General features: G+C 39.6%; 1 protein-coding gene across 1 annotated transcript in view; it reads right to left on the bottom strand.

Annotated features, from left to right (window-relative positions):
• The window catches only part of LOC141785331 (von Willebrand factor A domain-containing protein 7-like), a 32,260-nt gene that overhangs the window by 7,434 nt on the left and 11,267 nt on the right, over positions 1–13,559 (bottom strand). Inside the window, exons 2-13 of the mRNA XM_074663602.1 lie at positions 9,651–9,840; positions 7,211–7,347; positions 6,981–7,125; positions 6,785–6,878; positions 6,279–6,407; positions 4,451–4,637; positions 4,147–4,316; positions 3,756–3,868; positions 2,776–2,892; positions 2,516–2,689; positions 2,277–2,409; positions 2,024–2,176 (exon numbers count right to left, since the gene is read on the bottom strand). Coding sequence (XP_074519703.1) covers positions 2,024–2,176; positions 2,277–2,409; positions 2,516–2,689; positions 2,776–2,892; positions 3,756–3,868; positions 4,147–4,316; positions 4,451–4,637; positions 6,279–6,407; positions 6,785–6,878; positions 6,981–7,125; positions 7,211–7,347; positions 9,651–9,833 — 1,735 coding nt within the window. The 5' untranslated portion in view covers positions 9,834–9,840. The remainder of the gene's footprint in view (positions 1–2,023; positions 2,177–2,276; positions 2,410–2,515; positions 2,690–2,775; positions 2,893–3,755; positions 3,869–4,146; positions 4,317–4,450; positions 4,638–6,278; positions 6,408–6,784; positions 6,879–6,980; positions 7,126–7,210; positions 7,348–9,650; positions 9,841–13,559) is intronic.

Below are 13,559 nucleotides of genomic sequence, written 5' to 3' on the forward strand. Positions count from 1 at the left end.
ACACCAAAAGTAAACTCAGTGAACTGTCTTTACATAATCAACATACAGCTGTTTTTTGCAGCTGACTGGGTGGTGCAGTGATAACAACCTGCTCCTCAACACAGCTAAGACCAAGGAGCTGATCGTCGACTTTCGGAGGACTAAAACAGACATTCCACCCCTACACATCAACGGGGAATGTGTGGAGAGGATAGAGGACTTCCGCTTTCTGGGAGTCCACTTAGAGAAGGACCTGACCTGGACAGTGAACACCTCTGAGCTAGTGAAAAAGGCCCAGCAGAGACTGCACTTCCTGGGGTGCTCAGGAAGAACGACATCCCCCAGAGAATGCTTGTGTTTTCTACAGGTGCACCATAGAGAGCATCCTGGTGTACTGTCTGTGCGTGTGGTACACCTGCTGCACAGTGGCTCAGAAGACGTCACTACAAAGGATCATCAACTCAGCCAAAAACATCACTTACTGCCCACTCCTCACACTGGAAGAACTGCACCATTCCCGCTGCCTCCGAAAGGCGGGAAAAATAACCCAGGACCCCTCTCACCCTGGACACCACATGTTTAATCTGTAACCGTCAGGCAGGTGGTACAGGTCAATCACTACAAGGACAAACCGGTCCAGAGTTTCTACCCAACAGCAGTAAGAGTCCTAAACAAAGGCTGAAATCAATACCTCATGTGTTGTCATATAATTACAAAACAATTACCTCATGTCATGAATGTACCTGAACATGGCAGCTATTTTGCACTTTTAACTGTTTTGCACTGACTGAAGGGCTCTTGCAATTTTGTTGCACTGGTTGCAATGACAAATAAAGTTTTATTCTGTTCTATTCTATTCTATTTTTCATGACATAGGACAGTATGACTGAGGTTTAGAGAACACCAATCCTTCAACTGTAGATAAAGAGATTAAGAGCCAATACCAATTGTATTCCTTGGTCCTTGGCTTTACGTTCATGTCTGGTGAAGGGGTATCTCAATTCTCCGCCAGGTTAAGAGGGAGAGGCACAAAGCCCATATTTAACCCCCCACCCCTCTCCTGGATTTCCGAGCTCCGAACCCTATTTCTAAGGCTGAGCCCAGACACCCTGCTCATTTCAGCCGCTTGTATCTGCAACTGTGTTCTTTTGGTCACTACCCACAGCTCGTGGCCATAGGTGTGGGTCGACATGTAGATTGACCTGTATATTCACCTCCTCCAGTCCTCCACTTGGGGCAAAGACTCTCTCTAGACCTGGAGTGGGCAGTCCACCCTTTTCTGACTGAGAACCATGGCCTCAGACTTTGAGGTGCTGATGATCAGGTCAGTGCCTTATAATCTTATTTGACAGACTAAACAGACTTGTATTAATTAACTTATTAACATGGATATCATTTCTGCCTCATGTTTGTACATTCACGTTTATTCCCTGCTATTTCTATAGTGCACTGCACAGTTCCACTTCGGTGGGTTCACAGACACACTTACACACATCCACACTTACACACATCCACACTTACACACACACACATCCACACTTACACACATCCACACTTACACACACACACACACACACACACACACACACACACACACACACACACACACACACACACACACACACACACACACACACTGTGTGGCAGATAGTCAGAAAGGACAACGTAAAATAAATCTCTGCCTATTTTTAAAAGTTCCTGGCACCAACTTTGTTGCTGTCCACAGTGCCCCAAGTGTTAGCAGAAGATGCAGCCTTCCCCTAATGGCTTCGTATGCAGTGACATACTGACATTTTACCGAGACGGAATACTGTGGCTCCGTCTTGGCTCTCTGCCAATGAAAAACCAAACCAGTTCTTAGGAAGAAAATGATTAGAGCAAACTAAGCACTAGCACCAAACAAGCACTGGTGGAGGATGAAGGTGTCTGTTGAGGTAAGCAAAAAGCTGAAAAGGAAACCACATAAGTAACCAATAGACACAAAAGGCATGTCGAAATTTGGAACAGCTGAGGTAGTAGCCTTGTGAAAAACTTCATATCTGACCTGTGACTTTGAGAGTGTATGGTTCATTTGAGTTGATGTTGATCTTCCAGGTTCCTGCCTGTTTGTCAGCATTGAGCCTAAACCTCCACAGGTTTCCTGCAGTCTTAATGGTGCCCAGTTTACCATTTGCCTCATTCTGGTTCTGGCTCACACCTGAAATTCATGAGGAGGTATCACACTGACATTCTTTGTATGAGAAAATGACAGCCTTGCACATAATCACTGCGGTAATCTGCTGATACTGTTTTTGTACCTGCTGGGTTGGTCAGTGTAAAGGACAGGGATGTTCCTGTGACATAGATCGTGATATTTTTCAGAGATTCATCCAACATAAACGGGAAAGTCTCCTGCTTCCCAGGGTTCCTGGCTCGTTGGAGAACTGTAACCTGAGAAATAAAGAAGAGAACCAAAGTAACTTTAATACATCTTTTTGGCTATCTCTAGAAATTGGTTCATGCCAGAGAAAGTAATTTCAGAACTGCACAGAATTACCAAAGCTGAAGTGGTCACATCACGGATAATATCTGTGGCCCGAGACAACTGTCCCTTAGACACCTGGATGGCCTGGCCTCCAGAAGCCAGGGCCAGTTCCTTGTAGTCTTCAAAAGAGGCAGTTCTAAGAGAGCGACGGCGCCTGCTCAAAGCGTTGGTCATAAAGAAGTAGACCTGTGGGGATCATTTTAAGTCCATAGTTAACATTGCTTTGTCTTAATTGTATAACAAAAAAGGGCATCTTGGGTTGTGGTACCTACCCTCGACTTTGTTGTTCTGATTAGTGCTACAATGGCGTCCTTGAGGTCATAGTCTTTGGCCGTAGCATCAGTGAAAACAAATATTTCTGAGGAGTCAGGGGCCCCAGCGAGGGCCACCTGGTCAAATAGAATAAACAAATGATACATATATATAAATATATATATATATATATATATATATATATATATATATATATATATATATATATATTAGTGCTGGGAAGGTTAATGCGTTATTTTCGCATTAGCCCATCAATCTATTAACGCCGTTGAATATTTTATCGCACATTAGTGCATGTTGCTCACATGCTTTCATTTTGTAAATGTCTGTTGCTGAACGCGGTGGAACCGGAAGTGAAATTGGCGGAAAACACGATGAGAAACCAAAATAAGCATGGAGAAGAGGTGCAACGCCACGGAACTTAAAGGCGCTCGCCGCTTAGTGTATCAGTCCACGCGCACTGCGTGCCAGATATAAACAAAAGCAGGTAGTCTGCCAGGACGAAGAGACACGATGAGAACTAGAGCCTTATTTAGCGGTGTTTTTGTGAGAAAGTAACGCGCTGAAAATTCCCTAAATAAAGCGTGAATGCAGACCGATATCAGATTTTTTTAGGCGGGAGTCCAGTTATTTGTGTTTTTGGTCAAGTAAAATATGGCCCCGTCTGAGTGCAGAGGAAACCGGCAGAGGAGCAGGGAGGGGGTGTTTGTAGTTTGTATTTACATTTTGTAATATTTGATTTGCACTTTATGATGTGATTCAACTATTACTGTATAACAAGTACTGATTTAGTGTTTGAGTGACAGATGTTATGGCACTTTCACAATGCGATTGATTATGATTCATCAGGGAAATCATGCGATTAATTACAATTAAAAGTTTTAATCGTTGCCCAGCCCTAATATATATATATATATATATATATATATATAAATTAATACAAACATTAAAACAATACAAAAAATATTATTTTTTCTACCTGGAGTCCTGACAGGCACATCTCAGGTTCATCATCACCTCCCTTTGCAGTCAGCTTAGAAATTTCACTTTTCATTTTTTCAGGGTCTGATGTCCTGGTCAACGGTCCAAAATCTACATATTTTGAACACAATAAGATCAATGAAATCTCAGCTGCATAAACCCGCACTTGTGATATAGTTGTGGTGTCATTTTGTTTGCCTCATAGCATAATTACCTTAGTCAAAGACATTTAAATCAAATAAATGTGTTATAACAAACAATACCAAAAACTGTGATAAAAATCAATGAATATTCATAAAAGAAAGTTTTTCATATGAGGTAATAATGGGGCATTAGAGATAATGCTTTGAGGCTGAGGGTTTCTGTTTTTCAGGCAAAAGTTTTCTTACCGGGGTCATTGAAAGGTACCAGTATGTATTCAGATGGCTCGTCCTGTGTTCCTTTTGTGCTGTCAATGATTTCATTTGAAACTGACTTGGCTACATGGATTTCTTGACTCATGCTGCCTGTTGTGTCAATAACAAAGCATATGGCAGAAGAGCGCGCAATCCCCATCATTCTGTAGGCAGAAAAGACAGTAGAAACAAAGGGAAAGGAACATCAAGTCCCTCTACTTGTCTTGTCTTAACAGTGTAGATTCAGTTCCATCATAAATGAATGCTTTAGATCAAATGGGAATGTTTGAAACCAAACCTTAGGAAGTCCTTGTCTCCAGCAGAAAACCTAATGTCCTGCACTAGCTGGAGGGTGGCTGCAGTTGCTGCTTTCACAGCGGCATCGTGAAAGGCGGCATTAGCTGAATGACGCTCGTCCTTGCTGATGCCTCCCCGAGGAACTGATGTGCCAGTTAGGTCACCTGCACCTCCATGACTGCATTTACCTGGCACAGTGCAGAGAAGACATTTTGGGACGTTATGATTTTGGGAGAGTTGGTCTGTCTGTTTGTCTGTGAACAACTTAAAAAGTAACAAATGAATCTTGATGAAACTTTTAGGACATGTTCAAAATGGGATAAGGAAGAAGTGATCAACTCCTGGAGGTGATCCGGATCATCTCCAGGATTTTTTTAAAGGATTCTTTATCATTGTGAGATAGGGCTGTTTTCGTCATGTGTATATAACTCCACAATAAATGGCCGGATTGCTTCGCAAAACAATACAAGATAAGGTCACCATAATTTCTGACAGATGTAAAAGTACAATCCAGAGCCTGCCAATATTCTGAATACTAAGATCTGGAATATGAAATATGTACTGGGTCATCATAATTTTCAACACTGTCAGGAAACAAATTATTGAACAAACCTGCAACTAACACCAAATTGTGGCAGACAGTCTGCTGAAAGGGAGTATAACATTAAAGTAGGACTGAAGAGTTTCGTGACTATCACAATGGCCCTGATTTATGAAACGCCTGAAAAGTGTGGGTATGCCTTTCTCGCGCAGAGATCAGCATTTATCAATCTGAACGTGGGCGTCGGGTACGCTCAAATCCCACACCAGGTCTGGGTTTGTGTATGTAATTTTTATGTCAGTGGGGAGCGTGGTGATTATTTCACTCCTCACAATATTATCATATAAACGTGAACTGTGTGCGAAAAAGTGACCATTTCATAACAAAAGACGATCATCTTAATAAGATCACAACCAATGTGCTCGTCCCGTGCTACAGATAATCATAAAACTCCGGTCTATCCGTGCATAATTGCGCACGATCGACACACATCTTGTCCAGGCACCAAAACGACCCCAAATGAAGTTAATGAGATCATTTTGTAGGTGAACTAGTTTGCAGTATTGAAAATGTGTTATTGTCTGTATCTGATACAGTGCAGGTTGGTCTGTCCCTCCGTCACTCCTGCCTGAAACTAACGCAGACCTGGTGACGGGTTCAGGTTCAGGCAGGAGTCTGCAGCTTCTTTCAGAGCTCAAACACGTCTTGCAAAGACAACTTTCCACGTTTCTGGACCTGAACGGGAACAATTTACAATATCGTGGCTTTAATAAGCCTGACTCAGCTGTGTTTTAGTTTGTAACATCCATGCTGCTGACGGCTGCAGTGATGTCCTGGCAGGTGAGTTTTTTCTGATTCGCTCTACTTTTCCATCTGCCAAACAACGGAGCGTCATTTCCTCTCAACCTCTGTTGCTATGGGGTTGTCGATTACCAGCATGGGGATGTTTCCTTTTCCCCCATAATGCCTCGCCGCCACATTTGTCAACATCTGATCAGGCGTACGCTGTGATAGGCCCTGGTACGTACATTTCATAAATCACACATGAATGTTGCTGTAGGATCGTTTTGACAGAAACTTTTTCTCTCCCTGCAGACTGATCATGGTTTCAGCGCTGGTTAAAGTCCTTCTGGTTTTGGGACTAGGCAAAGTTTCAACATGTTTGTCTTTGACTTCAGATGGGATAAGGGATAATGACACAAAGAAGTAGGTATAATTTGTAATAATGACAATTTCTTTTTTTTTTTAAATGAATACAAAAACAAGCCTTGGAGGATATGTTTGAAACCTTTTGGCTTATCATTTGAGTAGATTCCCATGTAGCCTGATGTGAGTTTCTTCTCCCTCAGGATGTTGGGGAGGATGGGATTGGTGCATTGTCCATTGGCACAGTCTTTGCAGGTGGCAGTTTCTTTGTCTACGGGAGTGAAAGGCATATAAGATTGAAAGGAAGTGAACAAACCTATGAAACTACAGACAAAAAAAACACTCATAATGTCCTCCATTATTTAATGTTTCTTACATTTAAACTCAAAGAGGAGTGCTGTGTGAATCTGTGTGCTTATCTGTGATAAATCAAACTCATCTTCTGTAAAAAATTCAAAGTACTCTTTGCAACTTTGAACAGTGACAGAGGAGAATTAACACTTTGCTGTGTTGATATTTTCTCTGATGGAGTTTCACCTGTTTTACAGTTATGACAGCTTTATCACAGCCTTTACTGTACATCCATGAAAATAACAACAGAGTCACTTTTTGTGCATAAAATATACACACACACATATGCTTACACACCTGCCAGGTTTTCTAGAGGAAGGTCTGGGCGTATCAGATTGATATATGGGTCTGTGTTTCCAAGCTCCACCCAGTTACTGTGGCTGTAGAAATCCTGTAGTGCATGGAAAAACACAAAAACAGAATCATTAATAAGTTCAAAGCTATAATTCATTAAAAACAATCATTGAGGCTTGTTTCTTTCCACCCGCCCCACCTGCAGTGTGTGAAGCACTCTACCCAGAGTTTCTCTGGCAGCCTTGAAGTTCTCACTACGAATGTTAGCCTTGATCGCTACAACCCCTTCTGTGATCAGTCTGCGTCCCTCAATAAAAGCCTCTGAGTTGAAGTGGTGTGGAGCACTGAAAGAGAGCACAAGCAAATCACACTGAAAGCTTTGCACCACAGTCCCACCACTGATTTTCCTTTTTCCTGTAATTCTCTCACCTGTTGACAAAGTCACGGTCTACCAGTCCGTTCTGTGTGTAGATCTCTTGAAGGGCGGAATGAAACTTTGCACCAGAAACTTCTCCTGTGGCTGTGGGACCAAGACAGGCCTGGACTAGCTCCTCAGCAGAGTTACCCTGCAGTCAGGAGTCAAAGGTTAGAGGTCACAGATCCAGAAATAAAGAAAACACTGAGGGAAGAGAAGACGATCTGAACAGAAAGAGGAGGGCTGCAAAAACCACGTTTTACCTACAGAACTGACATGTAACTCCCAACAAAGTCCAAAGACTTAAATTGAGTCATTTAACTGACGATTTTTATGCCCCACCGCTGGATTGTTTGCAGGTTGTATGTAGAGCTTTGAAATGCAAAGAGAAGAAACAAACAAAAAAAAAAAAGATGAAAACTAGAGGGTCAGTCATTTGTTGAAGACTGCATTTAAACTGAAACTGGCTGGACATCAGCTGGCTAAAAGATCACTGCTTTAAAAAGTTTGCTCAGAAATTATGTTAATGTGTTTTACAATTAGGCATTGACACTGATGACCTCCTGATAGTTATGGCAAAAACAAGGCCACTTGCAGCGCACTATCACCTCTGAGGTTTGATGCAGGAAAGTGTCATTTTAAACATGTTAAATGATCCTGAGGTTTAAAGAACATAAAAGCTGAGGCGTTGACCCCCCAAAAAACTCCCCTGCAACAAGCTGGAGGAAGCGAGGCTTCTTCTTTTAATGGAACAATGGAGTGTCAGGTCATGCAGAGACGTCAAACAGAGGCTGGCTGTGCGGAGATGTTGCAGGGGAAAACCCTTTTATGTGTAGGACTGACTGGGTTTTCAGCAGGAAACCACTGCAGTTAAAAACACCTGCTTGACAAAGGACTTCATTCACAAAATAAGGTTGCTCTGTTGGACCATCCTGTGTGTTCCCCTGATCTAAACCACACTGAGAACATTTGGGGATGGATGGCAAGAGAGTTTTAAAAATGAATGTCTGATCCAGGCTGTGAATGCTGTTCTTGAAGTCACCCCCACCAGCCTCCTGGAAAGACTCAGTCATGCCTAAACTGAGTTCTGGACCAGTGTCCTTTACAAAACCGTTTCAGTTCAGCGATATTCTTGGGATGTCTGGTGTGAACCCTTGTCTTGAGATCATGCCACAGCATCACAGTCAGGCTCAGTCTGTTTCACTTCAGAAGGCATTTTTTCTTCTGTTGATGCCATTGTGTTGTTGGCTTTCTTCATGGCTTTGGGTCATTGTCCTGCATCCCCCTTCTTCTGGTGAGTTTCATTTGGCAAACAGATGGTCTTAAGGCCTCCTTCAAGATGTCTTGAAAATCTTGGAAATACTTTTTTCAAATGATTTTAGCAATCCGTCCAGGCCCTGAGGCAGCAAAGTGTGTGTGTATCTTCCAAACAACTCAACTTTGGTTTCATCTGTCCACAGATTTTTTTTTTCAGCCACATGTGGCTCTTTGCCTTTCAGCGTGCAGCTCTTCGATCCATTCATAAATAAATATATATATATATATGTATGGTTAAGAGTAGCAGTGTGCCGATCAATATAAAATATTTATATACTGGTGCCAATTTTGGGATCAGGGTTGATCAATGTTTGGGTGTACAGCTTGATACTTAAGTTTCAGTTTCTCTTCTCTAGTATGAATTTAAACACACTAACAAACACAATAAATCTCGAGGAAGTGTGTTTGTAAGACCCTGTGTGTGACGTAGCTCTTTGTAGTACCACAGTCATTTTTGTGGCTCTTGGTCTCTGACTGGTTGGCCTGTTCTAATCCTTTTCAACTGAACAATGGCTTTGGCAAAAAAAATAAAATAAAATAACTTGATGCTAATAAAGCTTATTTTTGATTTTTTTAATTCTTTGAATCTGATTTAAATGAAGATCAGAACAATATGATTGATTCATTTAGAAATCCAGTTTCTTACGTAGGATTCACACATTGGAATGATGTTCTTATCATCACTAACAAAGGTTTGAGGTGTCAGGAATGATAACAACACAGTTTTCCCCATTTCATTTAAAAGTGTCAACATACAACACAAAGCTTAGGTGTTTCTCATGATATGTCATTATTTGAATGAACAAAAGCCAAATTATGACACAATGCCACTTAGCTACACTATTTTGAAGAAAAAGAAAAAAAATCAGATGTTTCTTAAATTTGTTGGCTTTATTCTGGACAGTGGTTAGCTGAGAGATGTATGAAAACCACAAAGTCTGCCTAAAGAGGATGAATCTCTTTGTCAGCATAAACCCAATCCAATATTCTGGGACCAAACTGCATGACTGACTGTTATCTTTCCCTGCAACTAGACCCAAAGAGTGGCAAAATGAGCAGCATATAAGGTTGAAGGTGAGCTTGTGTTTGCAGTGTATGTCTGGTTGCTGTGTGTTTGTCTTTTATTTTTCATCATACCGTGGGTTCGAACTCATAACCAGCTTCCTGGGCCACTGCCCGACACGTTTCTGCCACTGCTTGCAGCAGAGCTGAACTCGTGATGCCTTGATGAGAAGATGTCCCACCTCCAAGTGGGACAAAGGCCACGCTGTGCCCTGATAGTCCCAAAACCAGCAGGACTTTAACCAGCGCTGAAACCATGATCAGTCTGCAGGGAGAGAAAAACTGTCTGTCAGTTATCAGGTTGCTGTCACTGGTTTGTTTTGTGATTCTGTTCTCAATTAGAGATACGTTTTTCAAACTATCCAGATAGTTCTTGAAAACACATCATAAACTATCTGAAGATTAACATTGAAAACCCATTGGATAATATATTAACAATATCAATTATACACTGTATAAACACAAACATATTTTTCTTTATGACTGGTAAATAATCACATTTACAATATGAGCATGTTGCTCAGTGTTCAACATCAACTGATTGAATTTTTTTCCCAAATATGGTGACAACACAACTTTGTCATTAAATCACTGCAATGCTGAGTAATTTAAAAAGCAGTGTAATCTTTGGAAGACTCAGCTATACTGATATACTAATAAGTAGTAGTCCTCCCCAACAGTGGGATTGTGTATTAAACTGTTGAGCCTATACAACAACTAAAACAAAATGTTTTCGTAATTTTGAAATGATGTTATAATCTCCTTTAAACTTTAGAGATACTTGTCATATTTATAAAATAATTGAACAGAGACATGTTAGAGCCTTAACAAGAGGTACAACCTCAAATGTTACAAAAACCTAACAGCAAGAGAAGAGAACCCAGGAAGCACAAGAAGCCAACAACAAAGACTGAAAGCACAAGGGCCAGAGGTAAACAGCAGGAAAAATTAAAACAACAAAAAATAATAAATAGAATAATTTGAAGTCAATAATAATATTAATAATAATAATAATAATAATAATAATAATAATAATAATAAATTTGTTTATAAAGCAAATTTGAAAACAAAAACTGGCAGAGTACTTTGACAACAGTACTAACAATAATAAGAGTGTTAGAAGAATAATAAAATAAATAATAACCATGATAAAAGTGATGATAAAGTAATGAGCAAGAGATAAAACAGTGGAAAAAACTAACCAGACAGTAAAACCAAATTAAGATAGAAATAAAAGAGATAAAGAGTAAAGACAAAAAACGGACAAAAGGACATAAAATGTTTTGAAAACAACATCAAATATTAATGGTTAAAATAAGACATACATGTAAAGATAAGTAAAAGTGGCATTTGACTTTAAAAAAAGGATATGTTAAAGCAACTCTACTCTGTCCATTCTTTTAGAAATAAAAGAAAAAATATAAGAAAAAAGAAAGGGGAAAAAAGGAAATTGCAGAGGTGTATCCCTCAATGTAGTTGCAAAATATGTTTCGGGCCACAGTCAATTTATTTGGAGTCTGTATAAATTTTCTTTTTGAAATAAAGTCAATTTTGTAACTTTAAAAAAAATGACATAGATAGAGCAGAGAGACAACATTAACATTAAAACAAACTATTAATAAATATGTATGTGTGCCAGAAACCTATGAACACACACAATTAAAGGATCGAACCATGGCCATGCATAAAAAAGTGCATTTGAAAGCAAAAGAAAATCATTTTAAAGAGATGAATGAGAAACACAATCAACACACGTCATGATGTGCTGCAAAAAGCCAGCAGCCTCATTCATAAAGATTTCTGTTTTCTGTGCTTTATTGCTAAGTTTTTACAATCACTAAAATGGAAAAAAAAAAAACTCTAAAACATAAGTAATGTGTGAATCGTGTAAATCCTCAGATACTATCCACGAAAAGAATGATTGATCCATCATATCTGGTTTCATTTCTGCCAGTCAGAAGTCCATAGAGTTGAGCTGTTACAGTAATATGAACTTGGCGTACCAGTTTGTGTAACCACCCATAACAAAATGATAAAATCATTAAGCTTGTATTCACTGAGATCACCACCAGATGGTGACATTTTTAGATGTTTATAAAAAGTCCCCTCTCATTTCTTTGATTTTATACTCTGAGCTGTTACTATGTAACTATTAAAAAAATGATAACCTCAGTGGAAAAATAAAAAAAGACATTTGTTGTAAATTCTAGCTATGTCTCAATAACAGACACTGACGTACAGATGTGTCAGTAAGCGAGTGCCTGCACTGATGTAACATGTTGTGATGGAATCATGGAAGAAACAGCACAGAGGGAAATGTCTGGGAAACTAGTTCTCACAAGTCCAGATTGCTGTGATGATCAGTCATCTAAGACAGACGACAACATGTCACTGACATCATCTCTCAGTCTCTGCTCCTTTCTGGTTTTATTTTTCTCCATGTTTTACTACACTGTTTGTTTTAACTCCGTCCCATATCTGTTTTAATTTGCATCAGTGTTCACATCCATCACAATTTATCAGCACGGCAGGCCAAGTGTGTGTGTGTGTGTGTGTGTGTGTGTGTGTGTGTGTGTGTGTGTGTGTGTGTGTGTGTGTGTGTGTGTGTGTGTGTGTGTGTGTGTGTGGGCGTGTCCCTAACAGTGGAGCAGCAGAAAGTGACAGAACTGGAGGGATGAGTGGCTGTGAGAGCAGAAACAGGCACAGGACAGATCTTTAGGACCGATCTTTAGGACCGATCTTTCAGGGGGTGGTTGAGGTGTTTTTAATCTACAGATGTAATCTTTCTCGGTAAGTTAGAAAATTCTCCTGAAATTCTCTAACCTTGAAAACATTTTAATGAAATGTTGTTAAAGTCCAGTCAGACTGACCTCTGGTTGTACCCTGAACTATTTCCTGCCTCTCCTCAGCGTTTGTTGTTTACTTTGTGCCTCTTATTATGCTCATTTATATTCTGCTCTTGTTGTTTATAAAAGGTTTCAAGGATGTTTGCTGTAGACTTTCCTTTTAATGTTGCCTCAGTACTTTTATGGGATCTGTTTATGTTTATAGATCTAGACATCACAGACACTGCAGTCATTGATTCAGAATTCTTATCTTGTCCTGTTATTTGGTCTTTGTAAATGATTATAACATAAGCACATCTATATCTGCTGTTTTTGTGAAGAATCTTGAAATAACACTTGTTTTGATTCGGGGATATATTAATAAAGATTGGTTGATTATTATCAGGTTTACATGCTTGGTGTTTTATGCAGCATAATAAAAAGCCTAAATAATGAAATCAAGATTGATATACAAATACAATGCTGCTTTTTAAAAAAAAAAAAATCAGTTCAGTTAATTCTTTTATTTGATTATCCGTGTATTACGGTGTAGTATCTGTATTACATTCAGTGATCCTGCTTTTTACAGTAGTGGCCAAACCAATAAGGACACCTGACAGATCTGAAAGTACTGACCTTTGCCTTAAAATCATGACCACAATTCATGCAGATGGTTTCTGTGAGCACAACAAACATCAGGCGAAGTTAGTCCCTTTGTTTTTATTTGGTTTGTCCACCTTTTGCAGTAGTCACAGCAGCACATGTCTCTGGCATAGTGTCAATATATTTTCTGAAAAACTCAACTCTAATGTCATCTAATGTCCCATGGCTTCTGCCGCTAAAGTCAGAGGCTTTCCTTTGAACGTTCGTTAGATCTACCAAGTTTATTTTACAACTCGCCCAAATTTGCTGAATGGGGTCTAGGCCAGTACATCATTTTCAATGTTCCTTCGCATATCCCTACTCTGTTCTACCTCTGTATAAAGAGCATCATGATGTAATGATGACATAGAAAATATTTTATTAGTTTTATTGGTTCAATGGCCATGTCAACAAAAAAGTAGTTGTCTAATAACTTTGTAATTTTTTTTTCAGATTCTGTCTTCCTTTCCTTTAGCCTCCTGACTACCAGTAGTTCAAATTTTTCCTCTGTGGAGGA

This window comes from Halichoeres trimaculatus, unplaced genomic scaffold (genome assembly GCF_033239565.1).
Source record: "Halichoeres trimaculatus isolate MK-OKI-2021-1 unplaced genomic scaffold, fHalTri1.1 fHalTri1_scaffold_2, whole genome shotgun sequence".
NCBI classification, from domain to species: domain Eukaryota; kingdom Metazoa; phylum Chordata; class Actinopteri; order Labriformes; family Labridae; genus Halichoeres; species Halichoeres trimaculatus.